The sequence below is a fragment of the Acanthopagrus latus genome, chromosome 9, assembly GCF_904848185.1.
Source record: "Acanthopagrus latus isolate v.2019 chromosome 9, fAcaLat1.1, whole genome shotgun sequence".
Classification (NCBI taxonomy): Eukaryota; Metazoa; Chordata; class Actinopteri; order Spariformes; family Sparidae; genus Acanthopagrus; species Acanthopagrus latus.
In genome coordinates, this window is record NC_051047.1 from 15,150,827 (window position 1) to 15,172,987 (window position 22,161).

At 39.3% G+C, this 22,161-nt stretch overlaps 2 protein-coding genes across 2 annotated transcripts; one reads left to right on the forward strand and one right to left on the reverse strand.

The window, feature by feature from the left end:
* The first annotated feature begins 117 nt into the window (after positions 1-117).
* On the forward strand, positions 118-13,492 carry tlk1a (tousled-like kinase 1a). Its single transcript, XM_037109532.1, is given in 24 exon segments — positions 118-376; positions 378-403; positions 405-454; positions 5,037-5,158; positions 5,273-5,344; positions 6,868-6,906; positions 7,057-7,132; positions 7,236-7,279; positions 7,387-7,482; positions 7,587-7,673; positions 7,763-7,855; positions 8,097-8,207; positions 8,302-8,438; positions 9,217-9,405; positions 9,632-9,698; positions 10,210-10,307; positions 10,542-10,623; positions 10,703-10,794; positions 10,992-11,081; positions 11,193-11,362; positions 11,502-11,637; positions 12,027-12,138; positions 12,224-12,331; positions 12,448-13,492. Coding segments are annotated over 24 exon segments (2,310 nt in total). The 5' UTR covers positions 118-334; the 3' UTR covers positions 12,619-13,492.
* Positions 13,493-13,735: 243 nt separating this feature from the next.
* On the reverse strand, positions 13,736-22,161 carry LOC119025695 (Golgi reassembly-stacking protein 2-like). Its single transcript, XM_037109533.1, has 10 exons — positions 21,597-22,161; positions 18,804-18,884; positions 18,481-18,684; positions 17,783-17,869; positions 17,577-17,707; positions 17,227-17,359; positions 16,986-17,118; positions 16,515-16,592; positions 16,339-16,407; positions 13,736-15,546 (listed from the first exon to the last, which is right to left on the reverse strand). Exons 1-10 carry the CDS (start codon positions 21,657-21,659, stop codon positions 15,323-15,325), a joined length of 1,203 nt encoding a protein of 400 aa, XP_036965428.1. The 5' UTR covers positions 21,660-22,161; the 3' UTR covers positions 13,736-15,322.

Consider the following 22,161-nt stretch of genomic DNA (forward strand, 5'->3'; position numbering starts at 1 on the left):
TTTAAAGTGAGAGTTTATTTCAGTGATGTTTCCCTGATGTTGTCACTGACGTTGGGAATAAATGTATCACCCTCGCGATAAGTATTTTGCACACGATGCATGACGTTTCATGGGCAACCACTTGAAGACGGAGAGGTGGCCCTGGAGCCAGGACACAGTGCCGAGGTGTGAAGAGGTTTGTGCCCTAAAAACAGATAATAATTAGACATTTTCACTCAGCGGCGGTCACTCTTCCCATGTAGAAGCAACTGCGCGGTGCCAGTCGGTTAATTTCACACCGTATGCGAAAGATTAACCGTGTGCGCTGCAGTGCCAACACACGAAAAGTAGCTTGATGAGTGTCCAAAGTAGTGGAAGTTTGGAGGGGACGCCATCTTTGGTCCCAGCTCTCCACGTCCCCAACACGGACTGTGTTTTCAGCAACATACCACGGCTGTGGTGAAGGCCCAGGAAGGTACCGTGAAACGTTTTTAAGAAGGATATCTCTTTTCTACATGTTCGTGTGGGTCGTTTTGTGTAGAGCGAAGGGGAATTGTGTTAAAATGACCGAGCAAATCTTGGTGGCGAAACCTGCTTTGCTAGCTAACGTTACAGTGAACGCGTCAGCTCCAAAGTCAATTGAGCCTGTTTGGCTAGCTAGTAGCACTGAGGACACAGGACCGTCTTTCTGTGCTCAGGCCAGTGTGGTAACCCAGAGACAAATACGTGCATAATGGCGATAAACCTTTTACGGGAGCAGAAAGGTTACCGCTGTAGCCGTTGTGCATCCGTGTTTAAGCATGCTGCCGTTATAACAGCAAACACTAGTCAAGTTACAGATGGATGAGGAAAATTGGATCAGTACATGCAACGAGAGAAATCAACATTTTTTTTGTTGGAGTGATGGTTAACGTTATATCACCCGATTCGTAGCAAATAATGCATAAGTTAGGCATGCATCGCACTGTTAGCAATCCTTTGTGTGTTGACTGTGGTGTTTCCCTGCGAAATATGTTCACAATATCTGTGTAACGGACGATAATCTTCATATTAACCGTTAACCTGGGGTCTTGGGTCCGCTCCAGGCGTGACAGTAGCTATATGTTCAACATTATATGTAGTTATGGGCTTTATGAAGACAGCTCTTCGCTATAGATGCTACTGCAGTGGATGGTAGGTAGCCTTGTTTGACCTTTTTTTAGTATCACCAACTTGGAGTAAAGAGCCAAGTGAAAATGAAGGGACACTTCTGGGATACTGGCTGATTTGGGCTGTGTAGCATGCTAACACACGCCATCATATAACTAATGCTCATTTGGTCATTTTGTTGACCCTGTTGTAGTTGTCACTTATGTTAACCATGACTCCTGGCTCTCCTAGTAGTTCTCAGTGGACAGTATGAAGATGGAGCACTTTCAGATAGCTTTGGACAATGATGCAGCTCATCTTTATTTACATGCAAGTGTTGCATGCAGTTATTGACATTAATCAATGATAGCTGTCCACACCAACATGATACATGTACATATAAGAGAGTTGTCTGTGTTAATTGTCTTTAAAGTCTTAAATTGCCCCCCCAAAAAAACAGCCCATCGGGAGGTAATCCGAGACAGATTATGGTAGAGATTTTTTTTAAAGGTTTTCCAAGAGTCTGCCATAAACAGGTGGTCACTCTGCTGACTGAGCAGCATGGAGTTAAAATGACATCCACAGCAAGAGTTGTAAGGGTTCAACCACTTGTTCCTGCAGGGGCTTCAATATAGATAATAGTTATGCACTGAGGCCTCCATGCTTGATACACAGGGAAATCCTTGAGAAACACCACACTGCTGACTTTGTATTTGAGATGTGAAAGTGGCACAATCACACTGGGTGAAAACTGAGATAAGGTTCTGGATCCTGCTCAGCAAGAACAGCAACTGTAGGAAGGCTTTTTAAGAGATACAACTTCTTATAAATATTATCTTTTTTAAGAGGTACAATTGAACAGTTTTAACCTGTGTTGGTTAACGCATACAACATCTGCTTCTTGTGAATATTGCAGCAATTAAGTTGTAGTTATGATCCAACAGCAAACACTTAACATACCAGTCATTTATTCACTAAAAGAGTTCTAGCTGACCGTGAATTGGTAGTGAGGTGAACGGTTTTCATTTAAATAGTTTGGAAACTTGTCTCTACATTTAGGTCATTACGGGGATAAACATGTAGCACTTCTGCATATACTCATTGCAGAACAGCCTTGTTAGTTAAAGGCAAGATGCAAAATCACACATGTTTTGCATTTTTCCCCCAGCTTTTTCTTTTGCTCTCAATTTGGTGCAGATGCTGCATGCAGCAATGACAGGCAGCCTATGAGACTGATGACTGATAGATGACTTCTTTAGCAAAATAGAGTGCATGTTTGATTAAAAGTCACAGCCAATACATCATGGGAAATGTTACAAGCCATTTTGTTGTCTCTGAGATGCTTTAGGAAGAGGCAGTGGGCCTATTGCCTATGGTTTATCTCATAAGAATTTTTTTTTTTTTTTTATGTTTATGCAAGTGTCTCACAGAGAAGTTGTTAATGTGGTGTCAAGGTGTTGACAGGAAAAGTGTGCTTACAGTGATCCTGGAACTAATGATTATTATCATTGTCAATGAATCTGTTGACTGTTTTCTTGATTTATTTGGTCTGTATTTTGTCAAAAAAGGGAAAGTGACGATCAAGATGACTTCCTGAAATGTCTTACTTGGTTTTCAAATCAAAGATAATTCAAGAAATATTCATGTTTAAAAAGCTGAAATCAGAGATTTGATTTAGACAAAATACTCAAAAAATGTATCGCAGCTCTATGTAGCTAACTCCTAAAATGTTTTACCACTGCCTAAGCAATCAGTGCTTAACTAACAAAAGAGGATTATGATAAACAATTTTGGTTAATCCAAAGAAAATGTCTCTCCGTAATCAACATAGTGTTAGTTATAACTTGCATCCAGATTATTATTTTGATGTATTGTTGTCTTCAGATTGTAACATGCAAATTCTACGTATACATTTATTTTGCTCCTTTTTTTTTTTTGCTAGACATGCTACTTCATTCAGTGCATGTGGTGTACAGAGAATCATTGGTAATAGCTGACTGTATTAATAAATGTGGTTTTAGAAAATTAGACTAATTTAAAGCCTGTTTCCATCCCATGTAGCAGTGCTTGTGTTATCGAGTTACCAAGAGGTTAGTCAGTCAAACATTCTGTCAGAAATCCTAAACTTAATCTGATATCTGTTGTTTGTTTGGTCTTTGATGGTGTTCAAATTGTAATTGTATATAGTTCAGGGATCAGTATCTGGTAACAGTTTCTTTGCTTGTTCACTGGAGCCAGGGATTAGCCTGGGATTGTGTAGTTGGGTTGTTAGTAGCACACTGGTAATCAAGATATTAGTTATCTACACACATACATTTGTCCTTGTTGTTATTAGAGTATACTTTTTTTTAAACTCTGAAGTATTTTGCAACTGGTTTGTGGGTGACGTTGATTGATTGACGGGAAGTAATTTTTTGATGACGCGAGACATTTTGTGGTTTTAGTCTTGTACATATACTTAATTTGTGACTGTTTTTGTGCTTTTCTGGAAAAAAAATCACAAGTCAGTACTATTTAGTAAGTTGGCTGTAGAGTATACAACACATTTCTCACGTGGCTTCACATTGCACACTGAATTGTTTCTGTAATACATAACTTGAACGCAGACAGTGTTTTTGTTTTGGAGGATCTGATGAATGGCATTTTGTTTAGCTTTTCCTGGTTACTAATTCTTGCTATTCAACAAGCACAATCTGCCTTAACCTAAATTAAATCTAAATTCAATCTAGATCTAAGATGGTTGAAGAGTGTTTGGAGATCTGAAACTTCTATGTGTGGTTTACATTTGCCTAGGTCGACAAGGAAGTTATGATTACACACAAGTAGTGTTTGAGGTTCTACATCTTCAAATTATTGGGTACATTTGTTAAGTCTGTGGTTTTTAATCAATAAACTTGGTGTAATATGTAAGCTGGTCAGACAACCACATTTTGATTACATGTATTGTTTCCCTCAGTCTTAAAGAGATATCTGTCTTTGTTTCATGATCAGTCATGTCTGTGTTGTTTTCCTGAAGATGTGCTTCAGTGCACTGATGCCCCTCCTGCCTGACATTTAGCTGAATCACATATCTTTATTTAGTATAAAAGGGTATTATAGCATGCTTTCTCCGGTCTGTTTGGTATACTTCTCCCTCTCCATTTCTCACTCTCTGGTATGTTGCAGTTTTTGGAGGCGATGAACTCCATATGCTGCTGTCTCTCTTGATTGTTGTGTGTGTGTGTGTGGCTTTGAATGGATAACAAGAGTTAGTGTGTTTGGCATCATTTGCTGTTCGTTTAAGTAGGCTGTATTCCTAGCTGCTGTGATTTCGTACTTTTTATTACTGAGAAGAATTGTCTCGATGTGTTATCACGTTTTCCTCCATTTGAATGGATTCCTTGGCAGATTCAAAATGGTTGTCTCATTAAAGCACAGGTTTAGTGGGCAGACCCCTGTGAGTCTGCAGCAACACTGAAGCCCAGGGAGCTCACGTAACAGTCCCACAGCAGCACAGTATTCATCAATGCCTCACAGGACTCTCAGGAAGATTGCACAGAAATGTCTTCCTTCTCCTCTTGACTCGGCATGTTGTGTTTTAATCATTTATTTTGTTTTTATAGTGGTAGCAGTGTTAAGGTGTTATTAGCAGACCCTGTAGCGGAGTTAACGTAGTAAAAATCTTTTTATTATCTCATCTGTGCTACACAGAGTAAAACCTGTCTTGAAAACGCCACTGGGGAATGTGCATAAATTTGGTCTTGGCCCGTCTTCTGGTCTAGATTGAAATATTGTCACCTGTCTGCTAGGTTGATATTGTTTATGTAGCTACATACGGTACATTCATCATAAATCTACTATCACTTGCTCTTGGTGGACATTCATAGACTGTAATTAAGCTGATGGTGAAATTGCTGAGACATACTGTGAACTGTTGCTAATCCTCCCAGGCACCATGGAGGAGCTGCACAGCCTGGACCCCCGGAGACAGGAGCTGCTGGAGGCACGCTTTATGGGTGGGGTCAGCGGCAGCACAGGGGGCAGTACTGGTAGCACAAGTGGGGGAACCAAAGTGAGTGAGAATTTAGTAATGTCACTCTTCGTACACAATTGTTCAGAATACTGTTTTTAAATTAAATGTCAAGTCATATCCAAAAATTCTCTTCTCTTTTTTTCTTTTTCCCAGGGTTTGACCAATAATGAATGTTCAAATCACAGTTTTGGAAGCCTGGGATCCTTAAGCGACAAGGAGTCAGAGGTACACAACTTCAGCTGATGTTTACGTGACCATAAAACTACATTACACACTAAGATGAATCATTATCATAAATCTAAGTTATCTGATTATATGAATATATTTACCTTAGTATTCAATTCATTGTCTTGCTTGTAGTTGTTGTTGTTTTTTGTTGTTGAGCCATGTTCAATTAATAAGTTACAATGGTCGACCAGTTCAGAGTTTGCCAGGGCAAGACCAGTACATAAAGGTTGTGTATGAGGGATGGATATTACACAAATTAATTGAAAACTAATAGTGATCAATTGAATACATTTACTTTCTAATTAATGTGTATATTCATGGAACTTAAATGCAGTGTAACATCAATATTACTATAACTTATCAATTAAATGTGTTTCAAATTATTGTATCATAATACTTTGATATATTGCAGGCAGAAGTTCGCTCTGCTAGCAGTTCAATTGTGAAGAGCTTTTTTATTTTTGCACCTTGCAGTTCAGTAAGCTAGCAATTTTATTGGAGAAGCATTTGGGTGTAGCCGTGACAATTATAGAGCTGTTTTTTGTAACATCTACCCCTCATAACTTGTATGTAATGAAAAATACCTGAGTCATAGTGGGACTAATGTGCATATATGGGTTTGTGTGCTGTCTCAATAATGGTAATATACTAAAAATATTCAATGTGTACTTACTGATGATAAGCCTATCTACATTATGATAAACACAAAGTTCCTCATGTGTCTTTTTTTTGTTCATTAATCTTAAACAGGTTCATATTTGAAAATCCTCATTTGTGAGCTGGTCATTCAACGCGTTCATGTAAACCAGTTGCTGTGTTTTGTGGGTGGTGGGTTGATGCCTTATTGATATCATGAACACCATCATTCAGACACGAGGACAATTTTATGATAGATTTCCCAAATCAACTGCGTGGCTATTTGGCTTCATTTTGGTCCCCACCATCTGCCAGTTTACCAAAGCTAAATCTCCCCATTGGGTAGTGAGCAAGATTGCATTCAGACCCACAAAGGCTCCCTCATTAATTTCACTAAGACCAAGTGCATCGATACAGTGTGGTATGCCAACTACCATGCTGCGTCCTGGTATTTAATAAGCCTTCAAACTGGATTTCCATGTTCATATTTTATGTTCTTCTTGTATGCTCCAGCAGTACACCCACACTACTGCAGCCCCTTGTCTTGTTTTGCTGTAGTGCTACTGTTTGTCTGAATTTGGACCAGTTTTTATATCTAATGTCTTGACTAGTGGATTAACCTTGATTGTACGAAAACCTTTGCATAGCACTCCCTTTTGACATTGAAACAAGGGGGACAAGTCGGATCAGACCAACACCTCTTGATAAATGCCTCAATAGAAGTTCTTTCTTATGTTTATTCTTTTAAGAAGGGTTAAAGACCTCTTTTTTCTGTGTCTATTCATAAAGCTTTACAAATGTAAACAGAATTTGATGGTCGCATCTAAATATTTCTGCCTTTTTTTTTATGATTATCTTCAACTCTTGTCTTTTTCATGCTACAGGGGTCAGATGTGAAAAGAGGCAGTTCTCCTGCTTATTCGGTAGGTATATGACGAAATATTAAAAGTAATGGTTATCCAGTAGTGTCTTGATAGGCAAATGGTTACAGTGAATGTTGCATTGGCATAACAGTCACAACATTATTTTTATACAGTTGTTGTAAATTTGTAAAAATCAAATTTCTCTGTCAGACCCCAGAGAAGAAACAGTCTGAAACAACCAGGGGTAGAAAAAGGAAACCTGAGCTCCAATCAGAGAGCAGCCAAGGTGAGCACGTTCAACTGTTTATGATGGCTCTTGTTTGCAGTTTTTAAAATATTTCTATTGCTTTTAGTTTTTAAAACACGGTTTTCCCCTTCCCCTTTCACAGGAAAATCAATTGTACGAGGACCCAAAATAAGTGATTATTTTGATGTAAGTTTTCAGTTTTGCTTTTACACGTTTTTAACATTTAAAGGAAGTGTGTGTTGAGTGAATAATGTGTGCTGTATTAGAGTTTTAGCAGTGATGTAACTTTTTAGTTCCAGGGAGGAAATGGGTCCAGTCCAGTGAGAGGTCTCCCACCGATGATCCGTTCGCCCCAGAACTCACATTCCCACTCCGCTCAGGGCACAGCTGTAAGTTAGAAAAAAATGAAAATAAAAATTGTACTCAGAATCTCATTCGGTGCCTCATGTGGTGTCACCCTGTCATAAAAGAAGTGCTCTGTCTTCTGTTGCAGATTAGACAAAATAGCTCATCTCCTACTAGTCTGTCTTTTGGGGACCACATGACACTTCCAAAGCAACTAGCAGTCAAATTTGTTCAGGTGAGTATATGGATGACATCAGCTCTTTGTGTGTTTTGAGTTTGCAGCTTTTTTTTTTTTTTTACATTTTTTGTTGTTCTCCACTCTAGACTGACCTTACAGTGTTGAAATTGGCTGCCCTTGAAAGCACTAAGAATCTAGACCTTGAGAAGAAGGAGGGAAGAATAGATGATTTGCTAAGGGTAAGGAGAATATTTTACCATTGAATGCCTTGCAGAAGAGCTCAACAACTGTGCTTGATCCATGATTAAACTTTATTGAAAAACAAATTTGACTACTTCTGGTTTGGATGTAGAACAGACCTAAATTTGTATCATCTGTCGACCATATAAACAGCATTTTTTAAGGTTTTAAATAATTGGTGGATTGGGAAAATAACATAATCTGTGCAGCTGCTGATTAAAGTTTGTTTCTGCTTCATAGGCAAACTGTGATCTCAGGAGACAAATAGATGAACAACAAAAATTACTTGAAAAGTACAAGGAACGCTTGAATAAATGCATCACCATGAGCAAGAAGTTGCTCATAGAAAAGGTAAATGTGTTGTTTTTCTTAACCCTTTTATGAAAGCTCTACATTTTACTGTGTGTTCAAACAAGCGTGCAAACCTGTTTCTATTGTTCTTCAGAGCACCCAGGAAAAACAGGCTTGTCGGGAGAAAAGCATGCAGGACAGACTTCGTTTAGGCCATTTCACTACAGTGAGACATGGAGCATCATTCACAGAGCAGTGGACAGATGGCTATGCCTTCCAAAACCTTGTGAAGTAAGTGGCTTTTAGTGAGATGTGTGTTATTGAACATGTTGTTGTTTTACATATTTGTTATTACTGTTTTATTTTTGTCCTTTATTTGTTCATCTCTAGATATTCTTAGAGAAACACTCTTGATCAGAAATGTTCTTGTCACACCGAAGCGTTGGAGGAAATTTGCATAGCATTGAGATACTACCCATAATGCTATTAAGTGCCTTTTTAAAAAAATCTCTTTATCTCAGCGAACAGCACCAGGCTGCAGTGCCAGGTCTGTTTCACAATAAATAGCAGACTATCGCTTTCTCAGCTGTTAAGTCAATATGTGTGAATGACCTGTAATTCTTACTTGCTTGGATTATCTCAGCTAAATTGCTGAATGAGTTTAGCTAAACTACTCTTTATTTTTTTTACCAAACTCTGTCCACACTTCTTCTGCCGTCTTGTGTGATTACTGTATAGTATATTTTTATATAGATATAGTTTCCAAATGGTGATAAGGAGACACTTTTTAATGTTTGCCTTTTATACTAATTTCTGTTCGAGTGAAAGATGATAATGAAATGTGATACTAGTAAAAGAACTAAAGTTTACATCTTATAGGCAAAACATTCGATTTGATATGTGGCTTTTATATATAGTATTTTGCAGTCTTTGCATGTGAGCTCATTTCCAGTGCACTTGGGTGAAGTGCAACATCACAACCCCATTTGTGTTTCAGCAGTAGTGTTTTGCTGTTTCGGTTGTAGTTGAACAGATGCACCCAACAAAAATCTTTGCTTTCCATCTGCAGACAGCAGGAGTCGATAAACCAACAGCGAGAGGACATTGAGAGGCAGAGAAAACTTCTAGCCAAGAGGAAACCTCCATCCTCCAGCAACTCCCAAGCACCAACTACAAACTCTGAGCCAAAGCAACGCAAAACCAAGGCAGTGAATGGAGCAGAGAGTGATCCCTTCTTGAAACCCAGCCTACCTCAGCTGTAAGTTCAGGCCTTGTGTAAATTGGATAGTAGCCATTCCACTGGAGAATTCATTGTCATTTTATTTTGTATATACTTCTTAATTCTTTTGCATCATAAGCTGTTGTAAAGCAATTTTAACAAGACTGAATGCAGGTGGATAACTGAACGTACTAATCTAAGTAAACATGTTGATGTTATTGTTGAAGGCAATTGCTTTTTTCCATCTCTCTCATAATCTTAAAAGGCTGACACTAGCAGAGTACCATGAACAGGAAGAGATCTTCAAACTGCGACTTGGACATCTCAAGAAGGTTTGCCCAGTGCCGAATTTATTTTTAAGCATTTTTAATTTGTCTGGGGGAATTTGTCCTCCTGTGCAGTATAAGCACAAGGCCTTATGTCTGAAAACAATTTGTAAGTTGCTCAATTGATCCAGGACCTGGTATATAATAAAGACAGAGAGTTAGAAAACCTAATTGGAGTCAGTAAATTATTAAATGTAGCAAATCTTTGTCTTCAACATTAGGATAATTGAACATATTCAGCCTGATTCTCTTGTTTCCTGAGCTGAACCATTGTTCATTTTGTGTGAATCACTCTAAGGACGGAGTGAGCCTGTAGTTTGTTGATGTATTCATTGTTTTCCTGATGAATAAGCTTCACAGGCAGCCCCTGACAGACTCTGTACCAAGTCAACCGTTAATATTTAATACAGAACTAGTCAGCTGTGTACAAGTGGGTTTTGATGAGCTCCTCTCCTTGTACTCAGAGCTCTGAAGTTCCTTGTGTGCATTTGTGTTTGTGTGCTTGAATCATTTATAGGAAGAAGCTGAGATCCAGGCAGAGCTGGAGCGTCTGGAGAGGGTGCGCAACCTTCACATTCGGGAGCTGAAGAGAATAAATAATGAAGACAGCTCACAGTGAGTGTGAATCAATTTCTTTGACAGTTACTGCATTGGCATTGGTACAGTATGTACACACAAGGCCAGTATCCTCACCCATAGTGCCCATATCGACTAACTGGCTAATGGATGAAGCTTTCTTCTTTCTACACATGTAGACATGTATTGGCATGTTGAAGAATTTGGCATTGCCATATGTTAAATCTGTGATTTTGATTGATTTGTGTGTATTTTTTTTTTTTCCATCCAAAGATTTAAGGATCACCCAACGTTGAATGAACGATATCTCCTCCTACACCTGCTAGGAAGAGGCGGCTTTAGTGAAGTTTACAAGGTAATCCATTAAATGTTGGTGTCATACATACAGAATAGTAACGTGTTGATTTCTGAGCATAAACTGTTTGTGTTTGCAGGCTTTTGACTTGATCGAGCAACGATATGCTGCTGTGAAAATCCACCAACTTAACAAGAACTGGAGAGAAGAGAAAAAGGAGAACTACCACAAGTATGTCACCTCACCTGCAGTATACTTTAATACGTGTTTGACATGTTGTGACATACAAGCTGCTCTAAAGTCCTTGCCTTCAGTGCATTGTTATTCCTGCCCATAAGCCCCTGTGCTGAGCTGTCAGTGCAGAATACAACACCTGCAGCTTCATGCTTTGGTTGCTAATAGCAGTATAATTACCTTCCTCTCCACAGGCATGCTTGTCGAGAGTACAGAATACACAAGGAGCTGGACCATCCCCGAATCGTGAAACTTTACGACTACTTCTCACTGGACACAGACACGTTAGTGCATTCAGAACTAATTCCTGTCCATGCCTCTTTTACAACACTTTTTAGTTGGTCTGTGTTTAATGTTGGCCGTAATTCTTAGTGAGTCTTTTTTCCATCCATTAGGTTTTGCACTGTCATGGAGTATTGCGAAGGCAACGACTTGGATTTCTACTTGAAACAGCATAAGCTAATGTCTGAGAAGGAAGCTCGGTCCATAGTCATGCAGATTGTGAACGCACTAAAATACCTGAATGAAATCAAACCCCCCATCATCCATTACGACCTTAAGCCAGGTAAATATTAGCCTTTGCGCAACTAATGACTCATCACAGTAGTTCAAGAGATCAGTTATTCTACATTAAATCGGATTGTGCCAGTTGAATGTCATTTCCTCTTACTTCCTCATTTCCTTATTTTAATTTTGATTTTAAGGCAATATCTTGTTGGTCGACGGCACAGCCTGTGGAGAAATCAAAATCACTGACTTTGGTCTGTCCAAAATCATGGATGACGATAACTATGGCGTAGATGGGATGGACCTGACGTCACAGGGTGCAGGGACCTATTGGTGAGAAGAAATGTCCTACATGTATATTCAGTTTTAAAGACATGAACTGTGGTGGAAGAAGTAAAATATAAAGTATATCAGTTCAGTACAGTTTAAAAAAAAGCATAAAATAATTTCATGGGATTTAAAAACAATGTATTTTTTTAAAACTAACTCATTCATTAATTGTATAAATTTAAAAAGATACAATTAGCACAGTTGACATGTCAGAAAGGTCGGACCATTTTGTTTTAGTATACATCTTTTTAAAAGTTAGTTATGGACTAAATTGTCAACAGAAAAAAAAGTTTGATGCAGATTACGGAGACATGTGAAATTGAACATATGGCAGTGTGTAACAGGCCGCTAGTAGGGATGCTTAACAATTTTTTTCTCTATATTCTGACCAGGTACTTGCCTCCTGAATGTTTTGTGGTTGGAAAAGAGCCTCCAAAGATCTCCAATAAGGTGGACGTTTGGTCTGTGGGCATAATCTTTTTTCAGTGTCTGTATGGAAGAAAGGTAAGGAGGACAATACAGATTGTACCCCTTAATGTTTCTGTTGTTAGATGATGCTGAACTGCAACTGTGCTCTTCCCTTTATCAGCCTTTTGGCCACAATCAGTCACAACAGGACATCCTGCAGGAGAACACCATACTGAAAGCTACAGATGTTCAGTTTCCTGTCAAGCCTGTTTCCAGTAACGAAGCAAAGGTGGGTGAATTTGCATACAAAAGAGATGCAGCCATTTTAGAATTCTTGTATGAAGTTGTTTATTATCAAAAAAAATATACAAAATACATTTTTGTTGGTACTTCTCTCATTTCCAGGCTTTCATAAGGCGTTGCCTGGCATACAGGAAGGAGGACCGCGTTGACGTTCACCAAATGGGAAGTGACCCCTACCTGCTCCCTCACATGAGGAGATCAAGCTCTTCTGGAAATCTGCAGATGAGCGCTGCTGGCTCAGGACTCGGCTCCTCCAGTATCATCTCATACTGACAGCCTTGTACTGTGACACAAAAAGGCAAACAGACCAAGTTGCTCCCCTTCTGCAGAGCTTCGGGCTCTGAGGAGAAGGAACAGCCAGCCAACAGGAGGAGCAGGACACTGGTGGGGAGATCTCACCTGGCCTCTTGACCTGTGCCAGGCTTCTACTTGTTTACCAGGGCTTGATCAATGGAGGGACAGTGAAGGGATGTTTTTAAAAGGATCTGCTGAGGGTCCCACAAAAGCACTGAAACTGACAACGTACCTTGAAGAAAATGTGACTGGACAGTGTGTTCAGATGTTGTGGATGGATAAAGCCTTAAAGGGCCGAAGGGAGACTTGGCAGCCCGCCGTTTAGATAATTAACATGGTCCTGCCAGGGTGCAAATGATTCAGCTGCTAGAAGTTAATTTACTGTGAGGAGAGGACAGTCAGCGTTATATAGAACTACAAAGACTTCACTGTTGATTTGGCTAAATGTTTGGTTTTTCACAATTGTTAGGCTTTAATTTGAGTTACTTAGCCATGAGAATGTAATGTGTAGCATACAAGTGGCATCTAGTGACATGTAGGTTTGGGGGCAGCGTACTTACGTTTAATGCACAAAGTAACCAAATGTAGAAAAATGACAATGTATAAAATCCTATGCAGGAATATTAATTAATAGATAAATTGGAAGCTGTATATGCTGTACAGGTGAATTTTCAGATTTTGAACTGCAGCAGTAACATGTACAAAGTTAAAATTTCCCCATGTAAAACTAGTCTCCTGGAGTGATTTCATTTTGCTGCTTTGTGGCTCTTACTTTTTCAAGGGCTGTATGTTCCACTTCGGGTACAAATTGTACAGTTCTGCTAAGAGTGAATAATAAATGCCAGGAAACATTCTTCTCTTCCAGTGAATGCTACTGTAGAGTACATCAGCCTGTTCATTCTCATGTTAATACACTTTAAATTTTAGGGTGCAGTCTGCCAGCGCTCGTTTCCTTTTTATGACATTATACTGACACACGGTGGTTATGTTTCATACTGCATTGCTACAGGAAAGGCAAAGATGCACACCACATGAACCACTAATGAAACCACTGAAGAGCTGGGCATAGAAATAAAAAGCAGACCAGAGGCTGAGATAATGAAAATACATCAATTTAATCAAGGTAACAATATCTCACTTTACAGATTATACAAACCAAAACCATTTTTAATGACCGCAGAAGGTAAACCTGCTTAAAGGAAGGTTAGTTTAAGTTACTGCCTCATCAATCTTTTTAATTTGAACTGAAATTTGTTATCGCATACGTTTTGCACTCCCTCTGATCCATATAAAAAAGGCTGAGCTGTATTATGATATAGCCGCTCTGGTTGAGACCCCATCATGCTGCTAGCAAAGGTTCAAGTCTGTATCAATGCAGCTGGTAGATGATTAGGAGAGCTGGTGGTTGAGGACCATGGATTATGGGGCATAACACAAATGTACAATGGTTGTGTGTTTAGTAAATTATGATGCTAGTGCTGGTTGAGCATTGCAATTCAACTGTATCTCTGAACCCCTGTGGTTTGGTGGGTGACTCAGGACCTCAGGATCATTTTGAAGATAAGTTTTGTGGTCTATATAATAGTGAAGAATATCCATCAGCATTTCCCAAGGCCCAAACCTGAGGTCCCTAATGTCTTGTCTTGTTTATAAACCAAATATATTCAGTTTACTGGCTCTACAGTAAAGAAACGAGAAAACATTCATTTCAGAATCTAGAATCTGAGAATTTGTGACTTACATTTCAAAATTACTCAAACTGATTAATTGTCAAAAGTCAGCAATTACTTTTTATAGTAGACAGCTATTTGAGTAATCAAATAATTTTTGTAACTATTAACACATTTGTCATCTGTGACAAAAGCACTGAGTTAAAAATTCCATGCTTTGATTGTGTTAATGGGAGCAGTCGCAGTGGCCATATCCACAGCACCACAGATCCAACCATTAGAGCAGCCAGTCTGAGCAGCGACCACATCCACAGCAGCTGTGCTCACATGTAGCTGGTGGCTGTTCATTGGTGGAGCTTGGCCTTTTGAAAGGAGCAATGAGCCTTTAAATTCAAAATTCAAATCATATCTCTGCATCACCTGCAGAACGTTTCCCTGAACTAAGGGTGTATTGTAACAGAGCTGGACTAACAGACTGATCCTGTGGATCAGCGGGAATGCAGACCTTATGATGAGGGAACACGAAAGTATTTCTGTTTAAAAATCCCTACCACGGCCCGTCAGAGGTTCAGTAGTAGTTCAACCAAGGAAAAAATACTGACTTGCACACTTAAAAGAAACCCCATGTATTTACACTTTTCTGAACCATGTCATTTCTCACTTGTTTTTGAGTCCCATAATTCATGTTATCACATATATGTATTACTATGATTGAGTTGTCAGTTATATCTGCAACAGTTTATTTTAAGTATTCTGAGAGGTTTAAATTCTTGGAATGTTCCTTTTTTCTGCCATCAACAAGCTGCTTTCAAGATGAAGGACTGCTGTTGCTGGACACACTTTCACTGGAAAACTTGCTGCATACGATTAGAATAAAATGTAATTTCGGTATTGTCAAGATTCATACTTAGAATCCTAACAGTATGTACAAGCAGTCTGTCAGCAGCAAACAGACAGCTGGACTGAGTAGAGACCTAAGAGCAAGTGTGCCACCCTTTCAAAGGTGCTCTCTGCTAAGATGAGTCCGCAGTCATTGGGATATTTATTGATTCACAGGTGGTCCCTGATGATGGGACAGGGCTTTTGGTCAGCGTACTGTTCTGTTGGGTAGGAGAGGGAAACCTGGTATCCTGTGTAACAGAAGGAAATGCACTAGCAGCGATTGGAGGAAGAACAAAGTCAGGCGGTGGCAGAGTTACACCAGGCATCACACCTGGAAGGGTGAGAGGTGGGAGACCTGCAGAGCACAACACAAACACAACTTCATTTACATTACATTTAGCAGATTCTTTTGTCTAAAGCGACTTACAATAAGTTTGTTTGTCACAAGAAAGAAACCACAACATATCACTGGTGGTAAAGTTCAAGAGAAAAAAAATAGAAACAATTTTCAAGCCCTGATCTGAGCGCCGTTGCTGCTATTTATCAAAGATACCTTAAAATCTGTCAAATACTGTATAGGTGTTCTTACCTACGGCAGAGTGACTCATTTCTTCATTTATTTTGGCTCATTGTTCTTTGTTGTGGCAAACTACCAAGTTTTAAACCATAAATCACATTAATTTCTGTAAGTCTTATGACTTATGAAGATGTGGGTCATGTTAAACACTGCAAATTGGGGCTAAAACCAATTTATTGTTATTATTATTTATGGTGCTGATTAATCTGTTGATTATCTTCTGGATTTATTAATTAGTTACTTAGACAATAAAATGGTGAGCATTTTTGATTGCGAGTAAAAGAAAACAAAATATTCACATTTAAGAAGCTGGATTTTTTTTTTAGGGTTAGGGTTAGGGTGAAATGTCACTGATTGCAACAGTATGGCTCGTTCATGATCCTAATAGCTCATGGACATCAGTGGAGCTCTATTATATCTGGCTACACATTCAAGTATAATTAAACCATCATTGGTTTTGGTCTTTCTAATGTGATTTGTGGATGTTAGAACAATATACATCATGACCAGACTCACTCTTTAGTATATTTTACAAACAAGTCAAGCACACTCCAGAGAATAAAACATTACCTGCATGTTGTAATCCACCAACTCCAGGTGATAATACCCCCGGAAGACCCCCAGGTAAAGGCATGGAACCTGTGCAATGAATATTTTAAAATAAAATGACAGGTCAGCAGACTGGTGTCACCAAAGTTTGGCTTTCAGAGATTTAAAGAGCTATGTCCTCCCCAGTGTCCACTAACCTGATAGTGTAGCAGCAGGACTAACAGACATGGGGACGCTGTGTGATGAGGGGACTGTCAGTGGGACAGTAAAAGCTCCTAAAACAATTTCACAAAACTGTTACTCATGTAACAATTCAATGACCAAAACAATGACATAATGGTGTAGTGTAATAAATGTAGTTCCTACATGACACTTCTTATAACAAGGTCTGTGGATATTTTTGAAGAACTGGGTTGTGATTTCTGGAAAAAACATACTGATCTGGAGTTTTTCAAATATTTTTGTTTGGCGCTTGGAGCATCTAGTTGCAATTTATTGAAGAGAAGGCAGACAGCCCTGGCTGATATCTCAAACCTCAAGCGCCATCTTGATGATAAATGGTTGAGAGTTTTCCTCATATATTTTACTTGATCTGCAAATTGTACGGCATGGTCAACCTCACAGCAATTTAAACAGGATGTTTTGAACAATTCTAGATGATATTGTACCTGTCTTTAGATCGCTAATGACAGCAGTCGGGTCAGAGCTGACTGACAAGCCGGTGAGAGGCTGCTCTAACCCAGTTGATACAGAAGAAGACACAGCAACTGGAATGGTTGGAATGACAGCAGAGAGATGGACCTGGTAACCAAAATGACCTCATCTCAATAAACGCTGACAACACCTGGAACACAAAATAATGTTTTCGTCTTGATGTGATTACTCTATTTGTTTAACATCCTGAGTTACCTCAGTGAAGCCATCTTTAGGTGGAAGAGCTGGTTCACTGGGAGTGTGTGCAGGGAAGCTGATCTTCTTGCCCTCTGAGAATGGAAGCGTAGGTATTCTGTGCAGGTAACCATAGCCGATACCACATCCTAAACTGAAGAGAGAGAATACTGTGAGGGGACAGTGTCCAAACATTTCACGGGAGCATTAAAGAAGATGCAAAGTGACAACCATAACCTCTAAAGGGATCCAGATGGCAAGACATTTAGTTTCCTTCTTTACTATAATAAAAAATTGTAATCAATTCTCCAGCTTTCAACTGGCACCAGAAATCAAATTCAGGTCGTTGGTTTCCTTGCTCACTGTCATACCTGCCCTCTCCACCCCAGTCACAGTTTGGAGTGATGAGCACTTCTCTGCAGTTGTCTGCATCTGTGTTGTAAACGTAAAGCTTCAGCTCCTTCCCCTCATACGTTTCAATGATGGAGAACAGATCTTCAATCTGTCGAGGACACACAGCAGGTTAACATGTGGCCAAATTTAAGTCAGTGCTACTACTAATCTTCAAAGCAAGTACCTCAGTCATGACGGCATCGGCTCCTATGATGTAGTCAGCGTAGGCCTTCAGACCAGCCAGGGCTGCAGGGGAGTTTGGCTCCACTTCCTGGACTCAAACAACATGCATAAACATGTTGGGTGTTAGCAGTAACATACACAGGGTGTCTGCGGGTTTCAGCAAGTTTAGTTTAACTCTATTTTGACAACTAACTTCATGTCCATAGTGGACAAAAAGTCCAGTAGTATGAGCCAGGTCCTACTGAACTTGCACTTAAATGAAGGTGACGTTAACAGAAACAATTTTAAGTTATTACTTAATTTTTGGCTTATTTTTGTAGTTTGTTTTGCAGTGTGATTAATACACAAAACACAGTCAGAAGCAAAACTAAAGTTAATGAAACCTCATAAAAGCAGTGTTCATTTCATGATCCAATCAATTTAAAGACCTGTCAAAATCATACTTTAGACAATTTAAGGCCCCATTATTATTTTTTTCAATGCTTTCATTTTTCCAGGAACATTTTAGAGTAAACATACAATACACCTACAATTTAGATTTTTAAACTAATTCTGACAAATATGTGATGCTCAGCCAACAGTATTGATCAAGACATATGATCCCCAAAACATTCAAAAATAAAAAAAATCATACAGTATCTGAACAGCAAGCATGTAAGACCCATTCAACATGATTTGGTGTCAAACTGCCACACTCACCAAGACGTGCCAAACATTCTCATTGGCTCCTTCAAAGCTGCAGAAGCGGATGCTGAGCCCCAGCAGTCCTGGGCCGCCCCACATGGTGCTGGGTGTGATGGTGGTCTCTCTCACTGCCAGCATCTTGCTGCTGTATAAGAGCATCTTCACGGGCCTCTCCACGTTCATCTTCAGCAGCTCTTTTAGGGTGTCATTGTCCTTGTTCTGTCAGAGATCAAAACATTCAAATCATCTTCCATAACACTCATGAGACTATACATGGCTTATTAAAGCAGGCCCAAAAGCTGCAGCAAGCTGTATTTTTGCCATTACAGTAAACTTACTAGTCTGGTGTCACAAACAGAAATGATGAAATCAAAGAATGGTTCCAGTCCTGCACGGTGACCAGGGGAATTCTCTTGCACCTGTAAAATACACATGCACATTTGGCCCTTTAATACTACTGGAACAATTTAAAAATATAGTAGTCCACCCATCATCCAACGCCTTCTTCCATAAGTAGGGTTATTCACATTTATACTGATACTGGTATCAGACTGATCAGGTTGATCTACTACACAACACGTGTTACTGCATCCCAAGCAGCAAATCCATTACCGATGGTAAATATCCTACATTATAACATGAGCACCACACAGGCAGGCTGAGCAGACGTTTTCTTTGACAAACAAAACTTAAACGCAAAAGAATGCTGTACAAACGCTTTCTCATCCATTTTAGATGATGACAGACAGACTGTTGCTGCAGCCAGCTTGACTTTCTCATCAGCTCCCACTCAGCAAAATCCTTTCACGCTCAGGGGTTTGAAAACCAGTTCCAAATTAAACAGCAGTTAAACAGTGGAGCATTTTTTGCCCTGACACTTCAAATTTCAGTCCAACTATGCGTGATCACAAAAACTGTCACTACAAATAGGAACTCCAAATGGCATGAAATGTGCTCCTAAACACTTTCTGGAGGAACATTTCTGGCGTTGACACTTCTTCACTTCACCTCTGATCCATCCCACTCACTTTGCAAGCCTGCCTCTAACCCAACCCTAACCCAAGATCCAACTGATTGCAGAATCTGAAATAACAAAGCATTTGCACTCATGCTGAAAAAAACTGTGAAAGCCTTTTTTTCACACAAAGACAATTGATCGCAAACCTCAATAAAGCAAAATCTCTTTATAACAGGAACACATCATAAACTTAAGCAATGCCTGACTAAATCATGACTCATGATGAGTTAATGAATTAATTAATGTAGGATGTAGCATGATGCACTGTTGTTCACTGTTAACAACTGATGAAGTTTCTATGTCTTTATGTTTTTAGTTCACAATTAACAGATCATAGATGGATGAATATTAATTCACCATTACTTCATACATGAATTCACATGGAACCAAATTAGCTGGATTCCAATTACATAACACAAAATTTCAGATCCATGTATTTTCTAAGCCACTCCGAAAGCTGAATATCTGAATGCCCATTGAAATATGAGTATAAATCAAACTAGTCCTCAGATGCAAAGATTAACACAATATAACACACGTTTGAGTGAAATCCTTAACTCCATGTATATGAATTCATGTACAGAGTCACAGTGAATTAACATAACTGATTATCTATTAACTGGGAGTCACTCACATAAGTCACAGTAGCTTGATTTGACAATCATTAGATGTCTTAATGCATTAAATCATCATGAGTCGTGCATTCATGAATCATTTTCAAGTTTATATACTTGCACCCTAATTATCAAGCTTTACAGTAATATTTTAAACAAATGAAGCCACAAGTTTGCATGTTCCAGGTTCTCAAGTGTGAACATTTTCTCGCTTTCTTTGTCTACTATGACAGTAACTTCCATATATTATATCATATATGAAATATATTACGTTTTCGGACTGTTGAGCGGGGAGAGCAACACTTATCTTACCTCTGGCAAAGAAATTCCTGAGTGCAATTTTTCTATTCACCAAATACAGTAAATTTAAATATGAGAGGGTAAGCTTAACACTGTGCACTTGGAGATCTTTGTTTTATTGATGTGATGTGTCTTGTATTTGTTTTTAATCATTCAGCCATTTTCCTGCTCTGGCTGGACAATAAAGTTATTTGATTCTCTATCCATCCATTGTCTGTGACCACTTATCCTTTGCAGGGTCACGGAGGGGCTGGAGCCAATCCCAGACTATATTGGGTGAGCAGCGGGGTACACCCTGGACAAGTCGCCAGTTCATCATATTCTATTGTTATATAAAGATTTTATTGCAAGACTGACAGTTTTTTTTCAGCTTGTGTCCTGTCTCAGGGTGGTTACAGTAAAAGTGTACGTTGAGGATTCCCCGTCACTGTAGGTGTACCTACTCTTGGTTTGACTGTTGGTTAGTCAAAATAAGCTACTAACATATTTCAGCCTTGGAATTTTTGGAGATGTCATGCCCATTTTCACTATTTTATGAATAATTAATTGAAAAATCTGGACATTGATGTGGGGGGAAGCAATCATAACACCCAGAGTGAATAACAAATGAAAAACGAGCAAATGAAAGTGGTTAAGAGAGGGAAAACGAACTTTTTTAAACTGTAGGTAAACACACCTATGCTCACAAAGAGTAACCACACCGGTTATTCGAGGTGGTTTATTGATTTACCAAAGAGGCGTTCACTGACAGCTCCGACAAGAGAGAAATCCTCTGATGTTGTTAACCAGAGCATATGTTTTAATACTAATGCCCCATGTCGAGCCATGTTAACTCATATAGCTTTAAAAACACCTGGCAGATTAATTTATTCATTAAATGAGTTATGAGGACAGTTTCAGCAAATCTAAACCACAGTTTGACTAAACTGCAGCGCTGCAAACACGTTCACATCTTGGCAGCTAGCTAAGTTAGAGGTAGAGACGTTGAGCTATCGGGCTGAATAATAATCAGCGACACATCTCCCGGGTCCTGTCTTGTAAAACCTCCTTAATGAATGTAAACATGAACAATTAATAGTTAAGCTAAGACGTTAGCTAGCCCTTCGTCCGCCTGTCTGCGGCTAACAGCAGGTCCCTCTCCTCTGTCACAGACACCCCAAACAGTAAACGTTTCGCCGGTGACCGAGAACCGCTCGTACCGTGAGGACGTGGTACCCTTCAGTACCTCCACCGGGTATGTCGACGCTCTGAGACCCTCCCATGTCTCCCGGAGTGCGGCTGTCAGGTTGGGCTAGCTGTGCTCGGTCGACGTTAGCAGGTGACTCTCCTCCACCTGATCATCACACAGTGCGGTGGTGTTCGCCCCGCTGTTCCTGGTTTTCTCAGCACTTCCGCTGTGGTGTAAGCCTCTGGTGGATGACAGTGGCCCCCCCTGTCTGGAAATCAAATTAATAAGCACACAGGTTTAATGAGTAAGTTTTGGGCTGAAGGGAACAGTTATTGTTAAACTCTTTAAAACGCCCCAGGTTCACTGCATGTCTTGAAACTTCCTTTGCATATGTGCATGTGAATAACCTCAAATATACAACAATATTAAAGGTGCATGGTGCAGTTTTGGCATTGTTTATCAGAAATGAAACATCTGCATTTTTAAAGTAAAATAGATAAACAGACTTTATTTGTTCTCATGACTTAATAACTGAATAAACAAACTGGCCTTTAAGGACAACACAGTTTGATACTGTTTCACTTTGTTTATATTTG